Source organism: Saccopteryx bilineata, chromosome 4 (assembly GCF_036850765.1).
Source record: "Saccopteryx bilineata isolate mSacBil1 chromosome 4, mSacBil1_pri_phased_curated, whole genome shotgun sequence".
In the NCBI taxonomy this organism is placed as follows: domain Eukaryota; kingdom Metazoa; phylum Chordata; class Mammalia; order Chiroptera; family Emballonuridae; genus Saccopteryx; species Saccopteryx bilineata.
Genome location: NC_089493.1, coordinates 265,250,173 through 265,277,603, shown reverse-complemented (window position 1 = coordinate 265,277,603; position 27,431 = coordinate 265,250,173). Strand labels below are relative to the sequence as shown.

General features: G+C 41.3%; 1 protein-coding gene across 1 annotated transcript; it reads right to left on the bottom strand.

Moving 5' to 3' along the window:
* Positions 1 to 4,405: 4,405 nt before the first annotated feature.
* On the bottom strand, positions 4,406 to 27,431 carry YWHAG (tyrosine 3-monooxygenase/tryptophan 5-monooxygenase activation protein gamma). The gene is made up of 2 exons (XM_066274498.1): positions 27,083 to 27,431; positions 4,406 to 7,796 (listed from the first exon to the last, which is right to left on the bottom strand). The coding sequence occupies exons 1-2, from the start codon at positions 27,167 to 27,169 to the stop codon at positions 7,140 to 7,142; spliced, it is 744 nt and encodes a 247-aa protein (XP_066130595.1). The 5' UTR covers positions 27,170 to 27,431; the 3' UTR covers positions 4,406 to 7,139.

Sequence of the window (27,431 nt, the reverse complement as noted above, 5' to 3'; positions counted from 1 at the left end):
GGTACCCAGCCATTACTTCCGAAATCTATCTTGTCTCTATTTTGAACGCAACCTAATTTAGAGCAAGAGAATATTTTTCATTCTTAGTCTTCCCACTACCCAACCAAAAAGGAATGTTTTAAAAACTCAGCAGGCAAAAATACCTGTAAACCATAATGTCATAACTCCATATTTTGGGAGGCAAAGACTTTTAGAAGGCAATATACTTTGATAATAAACCTGGAATTCAAAATGAGCTTCCCATCAGGCTTTAAAGGACAGGTGAGACACAGGAGGAAACAACTGGACAAACCCAGAACATGGGCCATTCTGTAAGACCATCAAGGAGCTTGGTTGGTTCAAAAAGTATTATAACAGAGGCAGAAAGAAAGAGGTTAAAGAAACCTAATAGGCCCTGGCCAATTGGCTCAGCAGTAGAGCATCGGCCTGGCGTGCAGGAGTCCCGGGTTCGATTCCCGGCCAGGGCACACAGGAGAGGCGCCCATCTGCTTCTCCACCCCTCCCCCTCTCCTTCCTCTCTCTCTCTTCCCCTCCCGCAGCCAAGGCTCCATTGGAGCAAAGTGGCCCAGGTGCTGAGGATGGCGCTGTGGCCTCTGCCTCAGGCACTGGAATGGCTCTGGATGCAACAGAGCGTCGCCCCCTGGTGGGCATGACGGGTGGATCCCGGTCAGGCGCATGCGGGAGTCTGTCTGACCGCCTCCCTGTTTCCAGCTTCGGAAAAATGGAGGGGGAAAAAAAAAGAAACCTAATAATGAAATACAATTAATGAATTTTAATTAGACCCTAGTTGGTGTGTGTGTAGGGGTGGTTACAAAAAAAACGGCACTTTCAAGGTTCCACAAGACAGAAATATAAATATGACAAAATGTTAACTGTCATATCAAGTAGTGGGTATTTGGTTGTCACTGTCCCATTCTTTTCACCTTTTGTCTTTGAAAAATTTTCAAAGTGGGGGTTAAGTGGCCCAATACCACCTAGCTAGAGATGCTAGAAGCATCAATCATTAGTTTTTTGTTGCGATACCTTAGTTGTTCATTGATTGCTTTCTCATATGTGCCCTGACCATGGGCCTTGAGCAGACTGAATAACCCCTTGCTTGAGCCAGCGACCTTGGGCTCAAGCTGGTGAGTCCTTCCGCATCCCAGTCCGACGCTCCATCCTCTGCGCCACCGCCTGGTCAGGCCAAAAACCTGTTTTAAACTATCCTTTTGTATTTTTAACATGTAAGTACTATTTATTCAAATTAAAAGAAAGTCCTCCCACCTGACCAGGCATTGGTACAGTGGATAGTGTCAGACTGGGACGCTGAAGACCCACATTTGAAACCCTGAGGTCGCCAGCTTGAGCATGGGCTCATTTGGTTTGAGCACAGCTCACCAGCTTGAACCCAAGGTCACTGGCTTGAGCAAGGGGTCACACGATCTGCTGTAGACCCCCAGTCAAGGCACATATGAGAAAGCAATCAATGAACAACTAAGGTGCTGCAACAAAGAGTTGATGCTTCTCATCTCTCCCCCTTCCTGTCTGTCTATCCCTGTCACACACAAAAAAAGTTCCGCAAAATAATGCCTATTAACTTTCCTCCCCTATACCATAGCTAATTGAGTGCCAATTCAGAATATTACTTAAAATTGGGAAATCCTAATCCATTTTGTCTTGTCAGATGGGGATTAAGTATGCATATGAGATACCAACAATCCTAAACCCTGATATTAAGGATTCATCAGAGTGGCCAGCCACTGTGGTCCTAGCTCCTCACTGACCACTAAGTATCTGTGGTTAATTAGAAGTGGGATTTGTGGCCATTCAGATTCAACCACATTTATCTTTATCTATACGAGAACTGGAAAATTCAAGTCAGCAGGCTAATTAACAAACTGATATCCCACATTTTAATGTTCTGATTAAGCCGTTGACCACTTAATGTCAACTCTTTATAGAAATAGAGAACAGGGTTACTCATCTAGGTTTCAGACTGTTTCTCCAAGCTTGCTTTGAGAACTATGCACTCCCAAAAGGAGGCAGCTGCCATTCTTGGCCGCTCCAATCAGCAGTGAGTCAACATGCAATTTCAGCTGACCAGGGCAGAGGCCAATGCATGTGGTAATGACACATAAATAGAGGAAAACCACTCACTGAACAGAAACTTACCTATTACACTAAATAGTGCCACTAAATCTCATTTGATGGTCAGTCAACTCCACCTGCAAAGTTCTAAGAATGGAAGAACTGTACTCTGTGGATGCCCCAACCAGGTAGATTATTTATCCCTTTATAACTACTCTTCAGCCATTCTCTCATCACCTTTATTTAACTGCTTCATACTATCAATTTTTTAAATTCTAAAGAACACCGAGGAGGCCCTGGCCAGATAGCTTAGTTGGTTAGCATTGTTCTAAATATGCCACGGTTGTAGGTTTGATCCCTGGTCAAGGAACATAAAAGAATCAACGAATGAATGCGTAATAAGTGGAACAAGACAATGTTTCTCTAAAATCAGTAAATTAAAAAAAAAAAAATATATATATATGTAATAAAAAGCCTGACCAAGTGGTGACACAGTAGACACATCATCATCCTGGGATGCTGAAGATCCAGGTTCAAAACCCAAGGTCAATGGCTTGGGTGCAGGCTCACCAGCTTGAGCACGGGGCCGCCGGCTTGATATATAGGTGATCATAGACATGACCCCATAATTGCTGGCTTGAACAAGGAGGGGTCACTGGCTCGAGCCAGCAACCTTTGAGCTCGAGCCAGCTGGGGTGACCATGGGGTCACCTCTATTATCCCACACTCAAGCCAGCAACCTCGGGAGTTTTGAACCTGGGTCTTCCGTGTCCCAGTCTGACGCTCTATTCACCGTGCCACTGCCTGGTCAGGCGGAAAATAATTACTTTACGTGATATCATTTATCTTAAAAATAATAACCCATTGCATGTTAAATAAATGAGTATTTTTAGTTTCTAGTTTTGGATACACTCCACATAAAAAGCAATTGAGTTGTGTAAAGGGGTCCTGAGATGAAAAAGTGTGAAAATCACTGCATGTAAGACCTCTTAAAACTGGATAGAAAAACGATATTTTAATCATAAGAAAATTTAAGTGTCTGTTGAAACTCTTTGGGGCAAATTCCAGCCTCCTGTCAAATTCCAGGCACTCATAATTGGAAGTTACATGGAAGGATCAAAGGTTTAAGAATATCAAAAGAATATCAACTTCCAGGAGCTACCCCTTCTTTCTTATGAGCCTTAGCGAGCCTGTTACTTTCAATAAGCTTGATTGTTCTGATCTCACCCATATCTGTACTTTCCTGTTAACAAGATGTCTGATTCATCTCCACCCTCTATAACTCCCACATTAAAAGAGCTCAATGTGGCTGACTGTTGGCTGCTGCTGTTTTGAGTCTCACAGTTGAAGAGCAACAAGCTGGTGTTAGCAGGCAGACCTCAGGAGGGCCAAAGGCTGGGGCTCCAATACAGGCTTATCAGTGAGTTGCAGGACCTTAGACACATCAGTCACTTCTATTTCCACAGCTACACTTGCAGTGGCACTCTCAGGGTGGTTCTGAGTGATGAATTCATAGGTCAATTCATTCACTACATAGGCAAAAACCTATTCACAGTTTATTCCTAAAACATAAATTACAATTTCTCAAAAAATTAAAAAGCCATCTTCTTCCACTGTGAACCAGTGTTCCCCCTTCCTTTGCTGAAGCATACCCGAACTGATGGAGGAGGAAAGCCTCTGCCTTAGCAATCCTTCCTACAGACAAAGCCCACCTCATAGCTGGGCATGACACAACCTCCCACACACCCAGGGACGTGATTCAGGTGGTGGACACATTCTGACAGCCACCATCAGCAACTTCAGGCTGTTGAGAACTCAGCCCACACCAACTATGGCTGCTGACCACCTCAGAAAGACTAAAAACACCCAAGACAATACATTTATAAGTACAAAGAACCACCTCATCTAACACACAATATCTCCAACAATACCCGGCACCTAATTGAGATACTGAACCAGGCACATGACCCAGTTTTCATTTAGACTCACCCTCCCCCACAATCCAAGGGTCTGAAGTTTTAGTTATTTGCCCAAAGATAAAAAGGAACCATGATTCAAACTAAAGCCTTTGCGCTTCTCACAAATTGTATACCACCTTCAAAGATAGTTATGGTACTCATTTTGTAGGAGAAACAATGAAGGCCCAAAAGGTGCAATGATTTTCCACATCTGATTCCCAGATATAGGTGCTTCCAATATACAGCCATCCCCCTTTCCCCTCCAATCCAACCTCACTCTTTGAGTGGGGAAGGGGGAGAGAACACCCACATCAACCAAACCTTCAAAACCAAAGGAAAATTTAAACTCATTAATTAAATAAAACTATGTAGCACAGACATCAGATCTGTAAGTTTATTTGCTCAATGTACGACAGCTACATAATGACTCACATTCATGATATTCCATCACTGAGGAAAACTGCTAAGAATGGTCCGTGTGTAAAATAATTTCTTAGAGAAACACGGAGTTGGAAAAATAATCACTGATTAGACCTTAAAAATAGTTCACTGCATAACATTGACAAAAAGCACAAAGGCTCATTCAGAGAACATATTTGTTCTCCTACACTGTAATAGTTATAATTTCACCATGACAAACACCAGACATTAAGATTAAGCTAACACTGGTGTTTCTTTTGCTCCCCCCCCCCAAAAACAAAATATATAAATGCATGTCACTATAGCAACATCCAAAACAGATCAATTTGTTACAATCACTATTTGGTAGAGCAAACTTTACCCCCAAAAGAAAAAAATTAAATAAAAAAAACTTTAAAAAATTTGAAGACTTAATTTTTTGTCATAGGAATACATAACACCTACAGTATAAGTTAATAAATTTCAAGCTACTGTATAGAAATACAACACTAGCATGCACAATATTGTATCAATAGAGTAATGGAGGAGTAATCATTTCACCAAAGACAGTATCATAGGCAAGTGCATTTCTTTAAAAATAAAGAAAAGAAATGAAACCATTCAAGCTGCTTAAATATCATGTCTCCCATTCCCTCTTCATTTTTAGCCCTCAGGTATGATTTTATCTTACATTATTCTAAAAAGCAGCCAGAGCCAAAGCTGAAATTAAAATATATATATATATATAGGTTTTGTAATTCCAGTAAATCATTTCCAAATACTACAAAGAGGACACAACACTGTTCACTGGACATGAAGATAAATTAAGGAAAGCCCCACCTACCCCCACCCCCAAATCTTTTCCCAATCCATGGCATTGACCATAAGGCCCTATAATGGCAAAAAAAAAGCTGTCAAATTTTCTTCTTTTTCTTTTTAGTTCTTCTGGTAGGGTTCGGTTAATTGGGACTTTCACTCTAGTGTAGGAAGGGGACCTTCTAAGGAAAGTCATGCTGGGTAAACTGTGCAATGTTAGAGTATAATCACCATTCTATCTTCATGTCACCTGGATCCTGTTAAAACATTCATTTCATAACGTAAGCTCAATTTTGGTATTAGCAAAATCCAATGTCAGTTTTTCCTCAATCATTACTTATACCTCTCCTTGCCGAAGTAAAACAAAGAAAACAAGTCTGGTGTCATTAGCTATCTTGGGAGTTCACACTATTGCTTATCTTATTAAAAAGGCTGAACACAAATGCAACAGATCATGTTTTCAGACAGATTTATCCAAAATGGGAAGGACCTAAGATTAACTGAAAACGAATTTGTGAAAATAGCAATGGGGTCTCCTTCAATTCTAAAATGTGTACTGACTGCACAAGAAATGAATCTCTCATTTCTATGCTTTCATTCAAGAGAAAAATATATATAGAAAAAGTTTTGGTCAAATAGGAGTTAAGTACTTATTATCTGATAATGACTTTAGTTTGTTTTCTTGTAGAAAGTAATTGGAGAAAGAATGTTTTCAGGGAGGAAAAACTGACACACAAGACTCCCGAAACTGGACAGAATGTTTATGAATAAAGCTCTTCCTTTTGGATTTTTCTACCAGTAAGCTTCTAACACCTGAATTTTCACACACTGTACCACAAACTTTCTCAAGACAACCACCCAGTTTCTAGAACCCAATAACTTTTCGACCTGAGTGGCGTCACCGTATGGTACAGTGGGGAAGACTCAAGTGAAGAGCGGAACAGCAGCACAATCCCTGAGGAGCAGCTGTGGCAGCTTACAAATCAGGATTTTTCTGAAAATATCAATACAATAAATGACATACAGACCTGAATTTTCTCTATTTTTGTGGTGCTTAACGTTTCTATTAAAGTGATTAATAATTTTTGTGGTGGATTTAAGAGGAAAGAAAGACAAAAAATCCCACAGCCACCCACCAAGCACCTATTAACCAAAACCTCAAGTAGCTTTGATGTTCCTCAGGCAAGCCTTTGGCCTAGGAGAGAGAACCAACCTGGATAAGGCTGAACAAGAGTGTAAAAGCCAAAATAACTAGCAAAGAAAAATACAAGTCAATGGCTTGATGTTACATATGGCTGTAATGTAGAAATACTGTAAACTGCGATTTAGTGTTAATACTGTCAACTAATCAGACTTCAGAAAACTAGCAAGGCCTAAACCATAAGGATAAACATACCTTATGTTCTAAGTCTGTCAGTTTGGGATTTAAACTATTACATGTCTGGTATAGTACACCCTGAAAAAAATGCACAGCTAAAACAGATGAGACAGGAAGTACCCAAAACTTAAGACAAGAGCATATGTACATAAAAATCCTTACTGGAACCACAGAACTTATCGAATGAGGGCCATTCCACTGAAGTTTTCTTTTCATCTTAAAATCCTACTATCTAGCAATAAGTTAAATTAAAGATAGCTCCACTTGCATTAATCTACGGAACAGTCCATATGCCGGTGTGAGGCTGCTATTCCAATACCAGCACAGCTAGCCTGACTTTCCACTAGTGGTATTTTGGCAAAAATGTCAAAGAGGCGATCAAAGACAGGACAGGTCGTGGGTTTCTCCCTAGGAAGGTCATCCCTCCCTTTCCCTCCCTCACCCGACCCCCAACTCATGGGAAAAAAAAAAAAAGACTGCAGTAGTAGCATCAGCGTGCGCTGCCAGTCCACCTGGGGGCCTTAATTGTTGCCTTCTCCACCATCGTCGTCTTGCTGATCACTTGTCCAGAGCGTTAGGTTGTCGCGGAGGAGCTGCATGATGAGAGTAGAGTCCTTGTAGGAGTCCTCATTGAGAGTGTCGAGCTCAGCAATGGCATCGTCGAAGGCGGTCTTGGCCAAGTGGCATGCTTGCTCTGGAGCATTCTGGATCTCATAGTAGAAAACGGAGTAATTAAGAGCCAGACCTAATCTAATGGGGTGAGTAGGCTGCATGTGCTCTTTGCTGATCTCATGGGCTTCACTATAGGCCTTCTCAGATGATTCCACGACAGTCGCCCTTTTCTCTCCAGTGGCTACTTCAGCCAGGTAGCGGTAATAGTCCCCTTTCATCTTCAGGTAAAACACTTTGCTCTCATACTGGGTTTCACTGCAATTCTTGATCAGGTAGTTATCCAGCAGGCTCAGCACATCCTGACATACTGCTTCCAATTCCTTCTCTATTTTTTCACGGTAAGCACGAACCATCTCTATCTTCTTCTCATTACCATCTGCAGAAGTCTTCTGCTCAATGCTACTAATGACCCTCCAGGAAGAACGGCGTGCCCCAACTACATTCTTGTAGGCCACAGAAAGAAGGTTTCTTTCTTCATTGGACAGTGGCTCATTTAGCTCTGTCACCTATAAAGAGGAAAAGAATAGAGTTGTTATGGTATGGATGATGTTGGCTGAGTTAATCATATCTTTATATCACTAAAACATAAACAGATCCATCAGTTGATTAAAGTGATTAACAGACAGAGAAGTTAGGCAGTGTGGGTATACTGAAGGTGGAAGGAGCAACAAGGAAGGAAAGAAGAATCAGAGCTGGGTCAATGGTACCTGAACCATTGATGCCCCCTATAAAAGGACACATACTATTCACATGTTCCATGAAGGAACTGTCAAGTCTAGCTAGCTATTAGAAAATAAATCAAATTTTGATCTAGATTGCAAAAGGTCAACAGTTCTCTCATACAACATTACATACACACCAATCCTAGGGACTTTAGTACAGACGGCTTATATACCTCTTACATACCATTCTGAACCAAATGCCAGCTTCCTCCTAGTCCTGCCCTGTGTGCTGAATTTCAATCCCATTTCTTCTGAGAATATTTTTGAGTATTAGTTAAGAATACAGATTTAGCCCTGGCCAGTTGGCTCAGTGGTAAGAGCGTCGGCCTGGCGTGCAGGAGTCCTGGGTTCGATTCCTGGCCAGGGCACACAGGAGAAGCGCCCATCTGCTTCTCCACCCCTCCCCATCTCCTTCCTCTCTGTCTCTCTCTTCCCCTCCCGCAGCCAAGGCTCCATTGGAGCAAAGTTGGCCCGGGCGCTAAGGATGGCTCTATGGCCTCTGCCTCAGGCGCTAGAATGGCTCTGGTTGCAACAGAGCAATGCCCCAGATGGGCGGAGCATCGCCCCCTGGTGGGCATGCCAGGTGGATCCCGGTCGGGCGCATGTGGGAGTCTGACTGCCTCCCCGTTTCCAACTTCAGAAAAATACAAAAATAATAATAATAATAATACAGATTCAACTTCAAGCAGACTTTTGAGAAACAAGACTTCTCTGCTCATGTAAAGATCATATGAATTACAAACATGGGAAAGGTAGTCAGAACTGTGGGCATGGGACTGAGTGTAACCACTGAGGTTTTAGCAATTTGGGGAACATATATTTGTTGTAGTATATGATTGAATATAATTAGCAATACAAAAGAGATGGCTGTGGTTATCTCAGTTGGTTAGAGAGTGATCCCAAAACACCAAAGAAAGATCCAGGTTCGATCCCCAGTCAGGAATATATAGGACGTGACCAATGAATGTACAACTTAAGCGGAACAACAAAACAAATGCTTTCACACCCCCACACGCTCTCTCCAGAATCAATCAGTGAACATTTAAAAAATAAAAAGAGAGGTGAACAAAGCACTTCTGAGCTGAATTGCCAATAGGAATTAATGTTTTTTAAAAAATAATAATTGTACCAGTCTTTGTAAAAAAAAAAAAAATTTAAGGCTTGCTTTATTCATTTTAAAGAGGAGACAGAGAGAGGAGCTTAGAAGCACCAACCCTCCTATGTGCCTTGACCAGGTAAGCCCAGGGTTTTGCAGCTGTGACCTCAGTGTTCCAGGATGACGCTTTATCCACTGCATCACCGCAGGTCTGGAATTGTTTCTTTCAATAGGGCATTTCTGAAGAGTCTTCATTATCCCAAAGACTAATTGTCTTGATAAAACTAAAGCAAGAGCACACTGAGAACTCTGGACAAGATGGTTGTGCTTGCCTCTTCCCACAACCACATCAAAATTGTGGCAGTAAAGAATCTGGAGGGCCTGACTAGGCGGTGGCGCAGTGGATAGAGCGACAGACTGGGATGTGCAGGATCCAGGTTCGAGACCCCGAGGTTGCCAGCTTGAGCGTGGGCTCATCTGGTTTGAGCAAAAAGCTCATCAGCTTGGACCCAAGGTCGCTGGCTCAAGCAAGGGGTTACTCGGTCTGCTGAGGGCCCACGGTCAAGGCACATGTGAGAAAGCAATCAATGAACAACTAAGGCAGAGGTCGGGAACCTTTTAGGCTGAGAGAGCTATGAACGCCACATATTTTAAAATGTAATTCCGTGAGAGCCATACAGTGACCCGTGTACATTACGCATTATCCAATAAAAATTTGTTGTCCCGGAGGACAACTATGATTGGCTCCAGCCACCTGCAACCATGAACATGAGCAGTAGGAAATGAATGGATTGTAATACATGAGAATGTTTTATATTTTTAACTTTTTTTTATTAAAGATTTGTCTGCGAGCCAGATGCAGCCATCAAAAGAGCCACATCTGGCTTGCGAGCCATAGGTTCCCGACCCCTGAACTAAGGTGTTGCAATGAAAAACTGATGATCGATGCTTCTTGTCTCTCTCCGTTCTTGTCTGTCCCTATCTATCCCTCTCTCTGACTCTGTCTCTGTCCCTGTAAAAAAAATAATAATAATAATCTGGAGGGCTATCTTGGCTGCAGATGTCTCCCATGAAAAGCAAGGAGTCCTAGCCCACAATATCTGGCTGTAAAAGTCAGTAGGGACTCAGTCCAGGTCAGATCAAGGGCCATTGGAGTAGCAGGTGTTCCTCTCAAAGAGCCTGTGCATGACCTTGCTGACACGCTCCCTTTGCTCTGAGCTCCAGCACTAGGGCAGCAGCTAAAAAAAGTGCTAGGAATATAGGAGGAGGAACTGGCTAACTGGCTTCAATCTATGAGATGGAGGGGCAGTTCTGCCCAGACAAGAGTGCTAGCAGGTGTCATTGTTCCTTTGTTGAGCCTTCCCAGGAAGGCACCAAATCTGAGTCTCCATCAAACTAGCGAACAACACTGACTGGCTTCACCCTAATAATTACTTAAGGCCCCACCCTACCTACCCAGCCTGGGCACAAGCCAGACTCTCTTTGACAGCCTCTTCTTCACAAGCTACTGGCCCTTGCCCATGCTGCGAACTTGCCTTGGTTCACAGCATAGCCTCTCTCCTGGTACCTCCCAAGCCCAAGCACAGGCAGCTACCAACCGCAGACACACAAGTTCAGGAAGTACAGGGTACCAAACAAGAGGAGCCCAAAGAAGCCCACACCAAGGTACATCATAATTATACAGAAAGTTAAAGACAAAGAGAAAAATCTTAATAGTAGTAGAAGGCAGATTAGTTACATAAAAGGGAGCTCCCAAAAGAATATAAGCTGATTTCTCAACAGAAACTGCAGGTCAGAAGGGACTGGAAAGAAATACTCAAAAGTGATGGAAAGCAAGGACCTACAACCAAGATTACTCTACCCAGAAAGTCTATCATTTAGAATCTAAGGAGAGATAGAGAGCTTCCCACATAAGAAAAGCTGAAGGAGGCTCAGTGGATACAGCGTTGGCATGGCGTATGGACATCCCCAGGTTTGATTCCTGGTCAGGGCACACAGGAGAAGCTACCATCTGCTTCCCTCCCCTTTTCTCCCTCTTCTCCTCCTGCAGCCAGTGGCTCAATTGGTTCAAGTGTGGCCCAGGGCGCTAAGGATAGCTCAATTGGAGCACATCAGTCTCAGGTGCTATAAAAGTAGCTTGGTACTCAAGCATTGCCTGCTGGGTGGATATCAGGGGCATATGAGAGTCTGTCTCACTATCTCCCCACCTCTCACCTAAAAAAAAGAAATAATAATTTGGCCCTGGTAGGTGGCTCAGTGGACAGGGTGTTAGGCTGATGGATGTCCCGGGTTTGATTCCGGGTCAGGGCACACAGGAGAAGTGACCATCTGCTTTTCCCCTCCTCTCTCTCTCCCTTCTGTCCCTTTTCCTCTCCCGCAGCCAGTGGCTCAACTGGTTTGAGTGTGGCCCTGGGCACTGAGGATAGCTCCATTGGAGTGCATCAACTTCAGGCACTAAAAGTAGCTCAATACTTGAACATCAGCCCCAGAATGGGTTGTTGGGTGGATCCCAATCAGGATGCATGCAGGAGTCTGCCTCACTATCAACCCCCAACCTAAAAAAAAAGAAACGTGTAAAAAAATTCTTTAAGAAAAAAGATTAAAGCCTGACTAGGCGGTGGCGCAGTGGATAGAGCATCGGACTGGGATGCCGAGGACCCAGGTTCGAGACCCCAAGGTTGCCAGCTTGAGCGTGGGCTCATCTGGTTTGAGCAGAAGGCTCACCAGCTTGGACCCAAGGTTGCTGGCTCGAGCAAGGGGTTACTCGGTCTGCTGAAGGCCCACGGTCAGGCACATATGAGAAAGCAATCAATGAACTAAGGTATTGCAATGAGCAACGAAAAACTAATGATTGATGCTTCTCATTTCTCCGTTCCTGTCTGTCTGTCCCTATCTATACCTCTCTCTGACTCTGTCTCTGTAAAAAAAAAAAAAAAGATTAAAAATGAATAAAATGGCAATAACTACACCTACCTATTGAAACTTTAATGTAAATGGATTAAATGCTCCAATCAAGAAGACATAGGGTAGCTGAATAAAGAACGCAATACCCATACATATGCTGCCTATAAGAGACCCACATCAGATCAAAAGATACACGGACTGAAAGGAAGATGTGGTACATCTATACAATGGAGTATTACTTGGTCATAAAAGAAGAGATGAAATTCCACCATTTGTATCATGATGGATGGATCTAGAGGTTATTATGCTAAGTGAAATAAGTCAGAAAGAAAAAGCCAAATACCATATGATTTCACTTATATTTGGAAGCCAAATAAAAAATATATGAACAATCAAAACAAAACAAACTGATAGATACCAGGAACAAACTAACTGTTGCAGATAAAAGGGGGATTAAGGGGCTGGGTAGAAAAAGTGAAGGGATTAAGAAGTACAAATTGGTAGTTACAAGATAGTCATGAGGATATAAAGTGCAGCATAGAGAATATAGTTAATAATATTGTAGTAACTATGTATGGTGCCAGGTGAATACTGTATTCATCCACCTGTATAACTTCCTAAATCATATAAATGTCTAATACTATGCTGTACAACGGAAATAAAGAAATTAAATCAAGTCACAATACTACATTTAATTTATATAACTTGGTTTCTGTAATATCATAGCCATCTATATATATTAAGTGTCTGACAGCCATATGAAACAAAATTTTACAAGGATAGAGTTCTTGTATGTGCCTTGACCAGGTAAGCCCAGGATTTTGAACCTGCAACCTCAGCATTCCAGGTCAACATTTTGTTCTCTGTGCCACCACAGATCAGGCATGATCATATATTTAAATAGTATCTCTCAGAAATAATTAAACCAGAATATAAACTAAATCATACTTACTAGTTTATTATAAATTGATCATGCTTTGCTTATTAATGCTCATGGTATCCAGAAAGTAATACACACTTAAATATTTCCTAAACTGATCAGTAGTTTTCCTTACATTAACCTTTTACTATGCATTACTGATTCTCCATTATAATGATAGAGAAACACAGTACCTCTACCACACATGACCCCAGTGGTCGGCAAACTCATTATTCAACAGAGCCAAATATCAAAGTACAACGATTGAAATTTCTTTTTGAGAGCCAAATTTTTTAAACTTAAACTGTATGAGTAGGTACATTTCTTATCGAGGTAGCACCCACACGTGGTATTTTGTGGAAGAGCCACACTCAAGGGGCCAAAGAGCCGCATGAGGCTTGCGAGCCGCAGTTTGCCAACCAGGGCATAGACCACGGAATAGAAGACTAGGGTTTGGGATACTGAACTTCAGAGCAGAAGAAAGCCAAGACAGAGGTGCTTTCTACTCTATGACCTCCTATCAAATCCCCTTGTGGAAACACCACTTCTGAATAAGGAGGCTTATCATCTTACATCCAATTCTTTATAAAGTATATTCTAGGCTTTGGAGACACTACTCAGCCATCAGGCCACTGTCATTCTGGATGATTTCTGATGTATATTCCAATATTCCAGAACATGGGTTTTCCCAGCCTCACCATTTACTAAGTGACTTTGGGAGCAAGACATTTCTGGTCCTCGGTTTGCTTATCTGTAAAACAGAGACTCCAGTCTCTTTCACAAGGTTATTCTAAGGGTATATCAGATGAAAGATTAAATACTCTTGTTTTTTCATTTTTTGACAGAGAGAGTCAGAGGGACAGACAGGAAGGGAGAGAGATGAGAAGTATCAATTCTTCGTTGTAGCTCCTTTGTTATTCACTGATTGCTTTCTCATATGTGCCTTGACTGGGGGGCTACAGCAGAGCGAGTGACCCCTTGCTCAAGCCAGCAACTTTGAGCCTCAAGCCAGTGACCTCTGGGCTCAAGCTGGTGAGCCCACACTCAAGCCGGGTGAACCCACGCTCAAACCAGCGACATCGGGGTTTCGAACCTGGGTCCTCTGTGTCCAGGTCCGACTTTCTATCCACTGAGCCATCGCCTGGTCTGGCGAAAATAAAGTACTCTTGATATATTTAAGTGCTACAGAGATGTAAGCAATTTTGAGAAAAACTTGTATAACTTTCCTTCATTTTAATTCTCACATAATTACTTACATAATCCCCTAGCTTATCTTCCTATATCAAGTACCTCTTCTCCACTGAAACTTCCTTACCGACCTTACATCACTTTCTTGCCAAAAACTTTTAGTGTCACATAGCTAGAAAAAGTCTCCAGACTGGCTTTCAAACAAGCCAAGGCCTCTGTAGGCCTTGGGCCCACACACCACAGGACTCGAGCCTGTATTCACTGAATGTGTAGATACTGAAGACAGCTGTCTCTAGCGCAACCTGACAACTGTCTCCCAAGCAAAGAGAAGCCAGAGTGTCTAAAGCCAGGGAGATAAGAGTCCTGGCCTTTCCCCTAAATCATGCTGTCCTTATTTTAGAGCCAACAACTATTTAAAGCTCAAATTACCTCACTAGTATGCTATATACCATTAGCTCTCCTACTGCAAATAAAGTTTGGCTGCAAAGCCCAAAGACAGCAATTCATGGACATGTAAAGATCGTTTAGTTGTTCAGACAAACTGGGAACATGGAGATTATGAAATACCAGTACCACCTTTAGATATAGTAACTCAACCACAGTTGGAACATAGTCAGATGTTCTCTGCCACAGAAAAAATTAAGTTAGAGGGGAGAGTCTTTAACTCTATAAAGTCTGCTCAAGGCAGAGTAAGGTTTTCTGAAAACCTTACATCAGAATTTTAAAAAATTCTTAATATCAAAAATTACTTCTCTGAGAATCTGACTTAAAATTTTATTGATTTTAGAGAAGAGAGAAAGAGAGAGAAAGGAGAGAGAGTAGTGGGAAGCATCAACTTATAGTTGCTTCCCATATGTGCCTTGACCAGGTAAGCCTAGGGTTTTGAACCAACCTCAACATTCCAGGTCGATGCTTTATCTACTGTGCCACCACAGGTCAGGAATAATCTGTGTAACTTTTATATTAAAATAGAAACCACAACCATACTACTTTTAAAGGTCAAAAGATAATTTTCTGAAAGGACAAAAAATTCCTAGTGTTCAAAAAAGGTTTAAACAAGATAGAATGACTATTCAATGTGGGAAGACTTGAGTTATGCATCATTTGGGAAGGGAAGTAATGTTTTTCAAAACAGTCAATTCTTTAAGAATGCAGCACTTATATTTAAATAAATATGGTATCCAATTCCTGACCAGTGGTGGTGCAGTGGGTAGAGTGTAGACCTGGGACACTGTGGAGGTCCCAGCTTTGAAACCCCGAGGCCTCCAGCTTGAGCGTGGGATCATCTCTGGCTTCAGCCCAGATGACGCTGTCTTGATCAAGGGGGGTCACTGGCTCGGCTGGAGACCCGGTCACATATGAGAAGCAATCAATGAACAACTAAAGTGATGCAACTAAAAGTTGATGTTTCTCATCTCTCTCCATTCTTCTCTCTCACTTAAATGAATAATAAAGTTCCCAAAATTTACTGTCATGGATATTGGAAAATGCAGAAAGCTTTTTTTATTTTCCAGCATTGTATGGTTCTGCTTAAAAACAAAATTGAGGTTTCTCTCAACTCTTACGACTCGTTTCAATTTTTTTTAGTGAGCTGGTAAGAGTTATGAGTTTGAAAAGGCTAAAGAAATCTGTTACTCTCACCAACAGTGTAAGAAATAGAACTCCCTAAATCCCAGCTACCAAGAAGCAGATTAATATCAACTATACTTCCCTAAGAACTGAGAAATCTTTTCTAAGATTAGCAACCCTTGAGATTCTTGGAAAAGCATTTAGATGACTTTCTGACCTAGGTCTTTTCTTTTTAGTGCGTGCATAAGAAAGAGACAGGGACAGACAGACAGGAGATGAGAAGCATCAATTCTTTGTTGCAGCACCTTAGTTGTTCACTGATTGTTTTCTCATATGTGCCTTGACCAAGGGACTCTAACCAAACCAATGACCCCTAGCTCAAGCCAGCAACCACAAGGCCATGTCTATGATCCCACACTCAAGCTAGTGACTTTGGGGTTTCGAACCTGTGTTCCTGTGTCCCAGGCCAAGCTCTATCTACTGAGCCACCGCCTGGTCAAACCTGATCTAGGTCTTAAAGCACTGAATCATTCACAAATTCAATTTATCAAGAAACTTAAACTGAAATGAATGCAATTTCAAATGTTTAATCTTCCTTGTTTTTCTTTAAGAATTTTTAAAATTTATTTTAGAGACAGGAGGGAGGGAGGACCAGAAAGCATCAACTTGTAGTAGCTGCTTCTCATATGTGCCTTGACTGGGCAAGTCCAGGGTTTCAAATCAGCAACCTCAGCATTCCAGGTTGATGCTTTATCCACTGTGCTACTACTACAGGTCAGGCCAAATGTTTAATCTTGATGACTAGGTACAAGATGGGCATCAGTATGCAGGTAATAGACTTGGTGTCTATATACAGTATAGGCAGTGGAATAAACCATTTCAAATAAATGTAACACTTCTGCTTGGATAGAATTAGTCATGTAGTCTGGAGATGATCTGTCTACTAAATAACTACAATTTAAAAATATAAACTAAAAAAAAATAAAATAAAAATATAATCTGAAGTCGTCTCTTTAATATCTGAGTAAAATGCCTTAAATTTTTCTGTGCAGTCGGCCTGACCTGTGGTGGCGTAGTGGATAAAGCATCGACCTGGAAATGCTGAGGTCACCGGTTCGAAACCCTGGGCTTGCCTGGTCAAGGCACATATGGGAGTTGATGCTTCCTGCTCCTCCCCCCTTCTCTCTCCCTCTCTCTCTCTCCTTTCTAAAATAAATAAAAAACTTATTTGACCAACAGTCACCCCACTAAATTAAAAAAAAAATTTATTTCTGTGCATAAAAGAGTTAACAAAATAGGTTTAAGACTGCTATCTATAGAAGCATCACTTGCAAAATTAACCCTTGGTTGGCATCTTGAGAACTTGGATTTTAGAAGGGTTCCTGCCATTCCCAGATAAGAAAGAATGGTTCACTATCCCTAAATTGGGTAAATGTGGTTTATGCTAAACACATTTTCCTTCTAGGAATCTCAAAGTTTGCTATGTGCTGGGCACAAAGTGCCTATGTAACCAACCCCAGCCCTTGGGCACTGAGTCTCAAAAGAGTTTCCTGGTGCCTGACCAGGTGATGGCACAGTGAACAGAGCGTTGGCCTGGGATGCTGAGGACCCAGGTTCAAAACCCCAAGGTCACTGCCTTGAACATGGGATCAGACATCAACCCATTGTCACTGGCTTGAAGACCAAGGTCTCTCTGGCTTGAGCAGGAGATGACTAGCTCAGCTAGAGCCCCTCAGTCAAGGCACATATGAAAAAGCAATCAAGTTCCAAAAGTATTTACCTGCAGGACCTTCAGTAAATAAATAAAATGGCAGCACACCCACCTAAATATTGGTATCATTACATTGGTCAGCTCCACACTTCTAAGCATGGATACAAACCCCAGCTGTCTGGGCCCAGAGAGCTAGTATATTTACTTACTATCTAAACATACATCCTCCTGGGTAGTATACTGTTTTTAAGGCAAAATAATTTCTTTTAAAGCCTGGCAATCAACAAAAGCAAATTTTGTTTATTCACACTGTCCTCAACAAATCAACTTGGTTTTGGCTTTCATATCAGATTAGTGCTAAAAGCTAGAACTGATAAAAGAATCTAACTTCATTTTTTTTTCAAAAAACAAAGGCTATAAAGGAGCATTTGAGGTCTTGCTCCCCACCATGTGGTCAGTTTGGCTCAACCAACTCTTACAGAAAGTCTAAAAAAAAACAAAAAAAAAACACCGCAGTAAAAAAGCAAGAACATACTAATGTAATGTGATAATAGAAAGCTTCTTTCACATTCTTTTTTAATTTTTATTTATTATTATTATTTTTTTAGAGAGGCGAGAGAGAAGGGGGCAGGAACAGGATGCATCAACTCCCACATGTGCCTTGACCAGGCAAGCCCAGGGGTTCAAACCTGTGAAGAAAGCTTTTAATATACAGACACCAACCACATCATCTTTATCCCCTTCCCACTAATAATTCATCCATCCAGCCTTTAAACCAACCCCTCTTGAATAAAAGCTTGAGGGCAAAAAGCACTCAGGTGTCAACTTAAGAGAAGCACTCTTAAAAATTAAAAAAAAAATCAAGAAAAATTATCTGCCATCTGGATTAAATGCTTTAAGCAAAAAACTACACTTTGAGGTTGCCAAATTTGAATGTAAAGAGATCTACAAATACATTTGTGGCAAATAGGGCTAATTTTAGTTTGATAAAAAGACATTCTAAGACAGTAAATCTTAAGGAAGCCGGACGAGTAGGAAAGTATAGCAACACAAAAGTTTGACCAATGGGCTAACAAATGATGCTCATTATATGAGGATATAATATACCATTCACCTTTATTTTGTATATGTTTGAAAGTTTCTATATTAATTTTTAAGGCAATTATTCTAACCACAAGAAAAAGGGAAATTTGCCAAAAATAAGCAGCAGTCAACCCTTCCCCTATTTCAACCTCATTTTTCTTCAAAGAGCAGCAAGATATCCTTGAATTTTAAACCACGTGTATGTAATACCATTTCAATACATTTTCCAAAACTTTCAATTAAGAGATCAGACCTAGCCTGACTAGGCGCTGGTGCAGTGGATACAGGGTCTGCCTGGGACGCTGAGGACCCACACTGAAACCCCGAGGTTGCCGGCTTGAGTGTGGGATCATAAGACAGGACTTCATGGTCGCTGGCTTGAGCAGGGGTCACTGTCTCAGCTGGAGCCCCCTAGTCAAGGCACATACAAGAAAGTGATCATTGAACAACTAAGGTTCCACAACTGTGAGTTGGGATGCTTCTCATCTCCCTCCCTTCCTGTCTCTCTCTCACTTGCTCAGAGAGAGAGAGAGAGAGAGAGAGAGAGAGAGGAGAGAGATCAGCCTTAGTACTAGTAATGATTTCAAAATCCTTAAAAATTATTCTTAGCTATTCTTTCAGCAATTCCACTTTTGAGTCTCTGTCGTAATACATAAACTGTTTTGGAAGCTTAAGCCACAAAAATAGTCATGGCAGCATTATTTATAAATTTGGAAACAGTCTAAATGCTAAACAAAAAATAATTTAATTATGACACCCACAGGATTCACCACTGAAAATACTAACGACAGAAGAAAAATATCCTTGAAATAACGTCAAGAGGAAAAGGCAAGGTACAAAAGCAAGTGCAAACCATGTTAAAAAAAAAAAAAAAAAGACATGATGGTAATATTCCTCCATGGGAAATTATTATACTTGTTTTTATTTTCCCCAAATTTTCTAGCACACTAAAAGCTAGGCATTTTCATCTTCAATAGCCAGGACCATTGATGATAGCCCTCCAAACACCAGGATCCCTTAGAAAAATCACAGCATCCCGAAAGTCAAGATATTCTCGAGTATTCCTTTCCTACTCACTTGTTCCCACTAGCTTAGCTTGCCTCAGAATGCTCTTTACTAGTGTTCTTATTTTCCTATCCTGTTAATTCTCCTTGCCCTCCTTGACTGGGTCATTTTCAGCCCAGAAGAAAAAAAATCTAGTGTCTAAACTAAAGTTTCTATTTCTACTATGCAAATGTCATTAGAAAAGACCAGATATATTTCATATGTGAACAGTGGAGGATGACTCAAAAGTAGCAACTATACATCCCATTATACCCATACTGGGCAGGCCTCATGTAAACGTACTGGAAGAGTATGGGATTGTTTGCATGGCCACTATCCATGATGAGCCTCCAAATGAAAACATTCTCATTCACTGTTTCATGTTAGACTGCTATAAAAGGAACACTGTGTTCCAGTCCCCAGAACACTCAGAATCTCCCCAAGCGTCCAGCAGCATGATCACCTGTGACCTGACTCAGGAAGCCGCAGGAAAGCAGCCTGGTGGCCAGCTGGGCCACCCTGGTCCCCTCCTGAGTGGCTGCCCTCAGACTTCCAGAGATGCTAGGCTCTTCTGAGCCCCTCCCTTCACCTTCTCCTCTGCCCCCTTGCCCTCTCCTCACCCCACCCCATACAGTAGGCATGCTGTAGCAAGCAGAAGCAGTCGGGTTCTTTTTTACCAAAACATCAAAATACCTAAAAGGAAATTAAGAGTCTCGCTCTTTCCTATCCAAGTCACACGTGAGCCTTCCTGACATGGATAACCCTGTGCCTTGCAGCCAGAATAAAAAAAGGAGGGACACTTGAATGGTACTGAAGCAAAAACAATTATAAAAAAAAAAAAATTAAGCTTATTTCTACATCCTTAAATTACTGGCACCAAAGGCAACTTTGTTTCTTAGCTCTAGGTTAAATATGGGCTTAATTGTTATATTCAAAATTCCTTTCAAAAAGCTAAAGAAATTTAAATGATCTCTTTTAAAACAAACCTGCATTTTTTAAAAGCCTTCCTCTTATTCTTAGCCTTCTTTCACTTCTCTACACCAATGCAGCTGCTCTTCACACTCAGCTGTGGAGGAGGGTGGATAAGTCATTCCTCCTGAGCTACTACTGTCATTACTTGTTCAGCTGCCCATTGCTATCACTGTCATATTCCCAGCTCTGACACCCCTGCTCTAGTAACAGAATTATTAAGGACACTACACCTAGGCCCTACTCATGAAGTCTGGCTTTGTATCTCTCCAAAAAATAAGATACCACCCAAAGATTAAGAAAATAAGACCACTGAGTTTATTTGGAAAAATTTAAAATATCACATTAAAAAAATCCGTATGTCTGAGCCCTGGCCCAGTAGCTCAGTTGGTTAGTTTCATCATAACATGCCAAGGTTGCGAGTTTGACCCCTAATCAGGGCATATACAAGAATCAACCCATGAATGCATAAGTGGAACAAATCAGTATTTTGCTCTCTCCCCCTTCCTCTTTCTCTCTAAAAATTAATTTTTAAAAATGGATTTGTATCAGGGATATAAAGTAGAGCATAGGAAATGTAGTTGTTAATGGGTAGCTCTGTTAGTTAAGAGCATAGTCGTGATATGCCAACACTGTGGGTTCACTCCCTGGTGAAGGCAACTACTAAAAGAAACTAATGAACGCATAACTAAGTGGAACACCAAATCAAAGTCTGGATGTCTCTCTCTCCCCCTTCCTATCTCTAAAAATTTTTAAAAGATATATATATAGGGCCAGGTGAGTACTGGAAATATTGGAGGTAAGCACACTCTGCAAATATATATGACTGTCTAACCACTATCCTGTACACTTGAAACTAATACAAAATAATATTAAAAGTAAACTGTAATTGAAAAATAAAAATTAAAAGAAAAAAATTTTAAACACATAAGTATGTAAGAACACTCATTTCTACTTACCTAGCTATTCACAACCCAACTAATGCTTTGTGACACCTTAACAGCATTCAACTCAGGTAAAGAAAAATCTTCTTCTGTGAGACTATCTTTAATAAGTGAAATGCTGATGAAAATTTGGCTTAGACTTCATTCTTTAAAAAAAAAACAACCTCATGCAAAGTCTTTAAGATGTACAATTTTTATTGTCTCTGCAAAATCATGGAACCAAAACAGTTAACCATTTATCTTAAAATTAAAGCTTTCTTTTGGGAATTTTTGTTGATAATTTTTCATATAACTATTTTAACTATTCAAATTTGTAAATTAGTAAAATCAAACTTTCAAATATCTCTCCAAGTGTCAATTTAAAATAAGATTATAAGGCCTGACCGGTGGTGCAATGAGTAAGCGTCCACCTGGAATGCTGAAGTCGCCAGTTTGAAACCCCAGGCTTACCGCATTAAGGCATGAATGAGAAGCAACTACCGAGTTGATGCTTCCCTGCTCCTCCTCCCACATTTCTATCCTCCCTCCAAAATTAATAAATAAATCTTTAAATAATTAAGATTATATGGTTTGATAGTGACCCCAAATGACAGCTGACACCTAAACTATATAATTTGGGGAAGACAACAGAAAAATGAGAGGAAAGGCCATAAGGCAGCCAGTACTGGTATCCTGGAAAGACAAAAAATATAGCCCTCCACAATTTAGTTTCAAATGTGTGGTCAAGCACTAAGAAACAGAGCTTAGAAAATAAGACAAAAGGTAGTGGTTTTGGTTTTTATGTCATCTCCTCCTTGACTATTAAATGTTTAAAGTGGACTTTTTTTCACAACCCATGAAATCTGGTAGAAATACAGAAAAACGCCCTGCCAGATAAAAAGGGTTAGGGCTAGTAACATGGGGGTGAGAAGCTTCTGGCAGCCCCAGAATCATCAAAACAATAAACAATCTTATTTACAGGAACCCCATCAGTTAAGAATCCCATTGCTCACCACTCTCAGTACTAGCAGTGATCATTAGGGGGCTGCTAACACACAGCAGGGAAATCATTTATAACAAAGTCAGCCTTGGGGTAGAAAATGAGTCATATCTACGTGATCTCCAAATAGTTAATAGCTTGGTCTAATTTCAGGTAAATTGTTCTTATTCATTTGAGTGATCATCATATGGTTTTTAAGCTCTGTAACTTTTTTTTTTAATGGAAATACAAACCTAGCTAGGTCCCTTATTTTATTTTAAAGATACATCCCCCTTTTTAAAATTTATGCTGAAAAGGCTCAGAAGTTACAAAACAAAGAGAAGGATACTGATTACCACTGGCTTTGCTGTTATGGGAACTTCATATTGACACACTGCTGGATCAGTCATGTTTTGAAATCCAGCCAGCTATAGCTAGACCATCACCACTTTTTAAAGATATTTTCTCATTTTTTTTTTTTCTTTTTTTTTTTTTTCTTTTTTTTTCATTTTTCTGAAGCTGGAAACAGGGAGAGACAGTCAGACAGACTCCCGCATGCGCCCGACCGGGATCCACCCGGCACGCCCACCATGGGGCGACGCTCTGCCCACCAGGGGGCGATGCTCTGCCCACCAGGGGGCGATGCTCTGCCCCTCCGGGGCGTCGCCATGTTGGCGACCAGAGCCACTCTAGCGCCTGAGGCAGAGGCCACAGAGCCATCCCCAGCGCCCGGGCCATCTTTGCTCCAAAGGAGCCTTGGCTGCGGGAGGGGAAGAGAGAGACAGAGAGGAAAGCGCTGCGGAGGGGTGGAGAAGCAAATGGGCGCTTCTCCTGTGTGCCCTGGCCGGGAATCGAACCCGGGTCCTCCGCACGCTGGGCCGACGCTCTACCGCTGAGTCAACCGGCCAGGGCTCTCATTTTTTTTTCAACTAGAGTGATAGTTATTCAACATTGTGAATATACTAAACACTACTGAATTGTACAATTGAAAACAGTTGGTTTGTTATGTGACTTTTACCTCAATAAAAGCAGTCATTTTCTCCACTTTTTATATTTTAATTTTTAATTTATTGTTTTTCTCCATTTTTTTTTAACAATTTAGAGTTTGCTGTAATAAATAAATAAGATTCCCTCCAAGTACTAAGGGATGAAACCCTCCCCAAGGTCAACAGTTAACACAAAGGATTAATGAGGATGGACATCTAGCAACACCTTTTATCTCAATGTAAGTATTAATAATTAGAAAAAGCAGTTACCATAATATTCATTTCAATTGTGAAAGGTAACACATAAAAAAAAAAAGCAAACTGTTATCTGTATTCTTTTCACCCCCAAAAAAGAGAACAACTGAAACCACATGACTTAGAATAATGGCTGGCAGACTCCACCTCTAAAGAGTCTACAGAGGTATCATTGCTCCATTAGTGATCATGGCTATTGATCTAGCTTCCTGGAAGAACAAGTAGGAGAAAATATTTCAGACAGTAAGAATTTTAAAGTCTATTCTACAAGGATGACTTTTTAAAAAATATAATTAAGATAGCCTTTTGCCACCAATGCTCCCCACACACACATACATACTCAAGTTAAACTGCTTTAACCCAGTGACTTCAACAAAATTAGTAGCCCCAGAACTTTTTTCTCCACTCCCCAACCCAGGCAAGTAACAATCGCCTACTTAGAATATTAATTTCTCAGGAAGCCATTAAAACCCCAAAAATAAGACAATACTGTCTAACCAGTATGAAACATCTGGGTGTTCACTTTCTCCTTAAATGCAAGACTACAGACTACACGTGCCCTGGCGGGATAGCTAGGCTGGTTAGAGCATCATCCTGGATTCATAATGGTTGTGGGTTTGATCCCTGTCAGAGCACATAAAGGAACAGATTGAAGTTTCTGTCTCTTCCACGCCCTAAAATTAATAAATGTTAAAAAAAATAACGCAAGACTACATATTTGTCTTAAAAAACTGAACTTCCATCTTTTACCTTTTCAAAATACTGAATATTATTTCTAGCCTGATTATCTACATACAACTATCACTCAGCACAGGTCCCAACAGTGTTATTACTAAAATAATCTCATTAAATGCAAATAAATGTATTCCCTCTAACATGCAGGACTGAATATTTTCTTTGTTATCTTCCAAGTTGTCCATGATGAGATGACTTTTACATAAGGAAAATGTTTTATGAAAGTTACCATTTTGAGCACATAATCCTCACAACTTCTCCAAATAAGTACTGACCCATTTTACAGATGAGGAAAATGAGGTTCAAGGTAAACCTAGTTCCTCAGACACAGTAAACAGATTTGAAAAAAGGTCGGCTTTATTTTAAACTGTTCTTTCCTCCAAACACCAGCAAGGAGCAGAAGCATAAATACAGCAAAAGAGAACTTTTTCCAAACCTCAAACTAGTGCTTTGTAACAGATTCTCATTCCCTAACATTTACTGAAAATGACCCAGTACAAAGTAATAACTTTTTTAAGGTTTTTATTTAGGGCCTGCCAACTTAATAATATGCAACAAGCCCAAGTATATAGCCTGTCCCTGACTATAATAAAATGTATTTATTCTAGTTTAAAATTTCTATTTTTATTCCATCACTGCCCAGTATCAATGGTGAAATGTTTAAAAATACAAATTTATTTTATACACCCTTATAAGAAAACTAGAAATAGGAAAATGAATAGGTATATCTAGAGGTCTTACATGAAGTTCTTATTTTTTTTGTACCAATCCCTGTCTGGTGAAAGATGAAGTCCTCAGTTCCAGCTGGCTTATCTGCTAATTTCTGCAATACCTTGGACAAACGCCATTTGCATACTCCCTATCAGCCCTTAGGTGCATTGCAGCCTCTGTGTCATTGTGTGTGACATCACTGGGTTGCTATGGATATAGGTGCGAGGTCATTGGCTTTTCTGTGTAACTAGAAGTACGAAAAAATTAGAAGAGTCTAAATAACACAAATTAAATGTTCCCAATATGGCAACTAATAAAAGTGAAATCATCAGAGCTTTAAAATTTTTAAGATGCACCTGAAACCTATATAATTTTATTAACCAATGTTACCCCAATAAATTCAATTAAAATAAATAAAATTTAATAAATGTTTTAAGATAGCAACTATGGCAATATATTAATTCAGTGGTACTCTCAATTTCAGAACCAATCCTCTTCCTTAATGAGATAAAATTTTTGTTCGTGTAGCTGCCTTAATAAAGATATAAACATCCGTCTTTTGTGAATTTGTAGTTATTCAGTAAACTGTAATACCTACACTGCTTCATTAAAAAGATTTAACATGTAAAAAAATTAAAAAAAAAAAAAAAAAGATTTAACATGCAAGGTACCCTCCTAAATCCACTTCACAGCAGATATGCATTTTAAAGCCTTTGTTACATAAGGCAGGGAGTTAAATATTAAGACAGTGGGAGACAAATTATTGAGGTAATTTTCCATGTTCCATTTAATAATGCTCAATAGCATCTCTAATAGCAAACTCATTGATAATTCATTAAATAAACATAGTGTTAGTGACAAAATGGTGCAATACAGGCAGGAATCTGCAGACAACTGTACATCAGTATTTCCTTTTCATCAGCATGAGGATGCGCTAGCTTTTCGTTTTTTTAAGCCTCAGATGTACCTAACAAAACATTTTCTAAAAAGACTTTTTCCCTTTTAAAGTAACTCCTCCCAGCCTCCACCCAGTCTAGGCTCTCTGCAATATGACAAATGCAGAATCTTCTGGAATGACTTGATACTGCCTCCTACCACTGCTTTGTTTGCAGTAACAGATTACAGAGAAAATTCTTTTCAACTTAATAAGAATTTCAACAGATGTGTGCCTATACTTAAAAAAGAAAAGGCATGTCACAAATTGATCCAGTCAGATAAATTCACCACCTTTATTTAAAAAATAATGCCTAACCTTTTCAATACAAAACATTAGGGAAAAATGGAGATGGCTCGTTGAGAACAATCAATGAAAACACTAGCGAAACAAACGTTTCCCCCTTCCTAAGAGCACGAGGACTTTGCTTTGGGAAATGGAAAAAAGAGGAGCCTTTTGTTAAGAAAAACATGAGGAAGGTTTCGATTTTGCACCACTGAGCCCACGTTTTCAGGGGAGCCTAAATTTTCCCCAGGGAGGTTCTGCAGGATCTGTCAGGAGAGGCAGCGGTGAAGATTTGGGGGGGGGGGGTGAATATTAGGAAACCAGGAGGCATGCTGAGTGAATGGGAAAGGCGCCGCCCAGACACCAGGGAGAGAAAGAGGAACCGCATCCATGCGGTCCCCCGCCCCCACGCCAAGGCAGGGAGGAGGGGAAGTGGGGCACAAAGGATGCGCACAACCCCCGCTCAGGTCCCCAGCAGCTCGGGAGACGCGGGGCCCAAGACCCCGCTTCAAAGATGAGCCCTGCAAGACTCCGCCCCAACCCTAGCTCGGGGATGGCCTGGGAAGCAGCGCCGCCGGCCCTGGGAGACACTTAGGGAGAAGCCGCATTACAACTCGGGTCCCCTTTCGCTGTCTGGACCCTACCCTGTCCTCTTAGTGAACGAGGAGGAGCGGCCATCCCTGTAGTCGCCACAGGCGACTAGCCCCTGGGTCGTCCACGCGAAAGCCCGCGTCTGCGAAGAAGCTGAGGCGAGGCGGGGGAGGGGAAGAGGAACTCACGTTCTTCATGGCCGCGGCCATGTCGTCGTAGCGCTCAGCCTGCTCCGCCAGCCGGGCTTTCTGCACCAGTTGCTCGCGGTCCACCATTTTCGCAGGCTGGATCGGCCGGGCGAGAAAACCGGGGAGGCCTGAGGGCTCGAAAGGCAGCTGCGGCGCGGCTGGAGCCCGTGTGCCGGAGGGACCGACCCACAAAGCGAGAAGCTGAGGCGATGACGGCGAGGTGAATGCTGCGGCTGGAGTTGCAAACGCGGGACCGGGCGTGAGACGGCTGCGGCTGCTGTGCGTGCCGCGGAGAACAACCCCCTGCGGCCCCGCCCACGCCACGTGACGCACTGGGCCGCCCACCCGC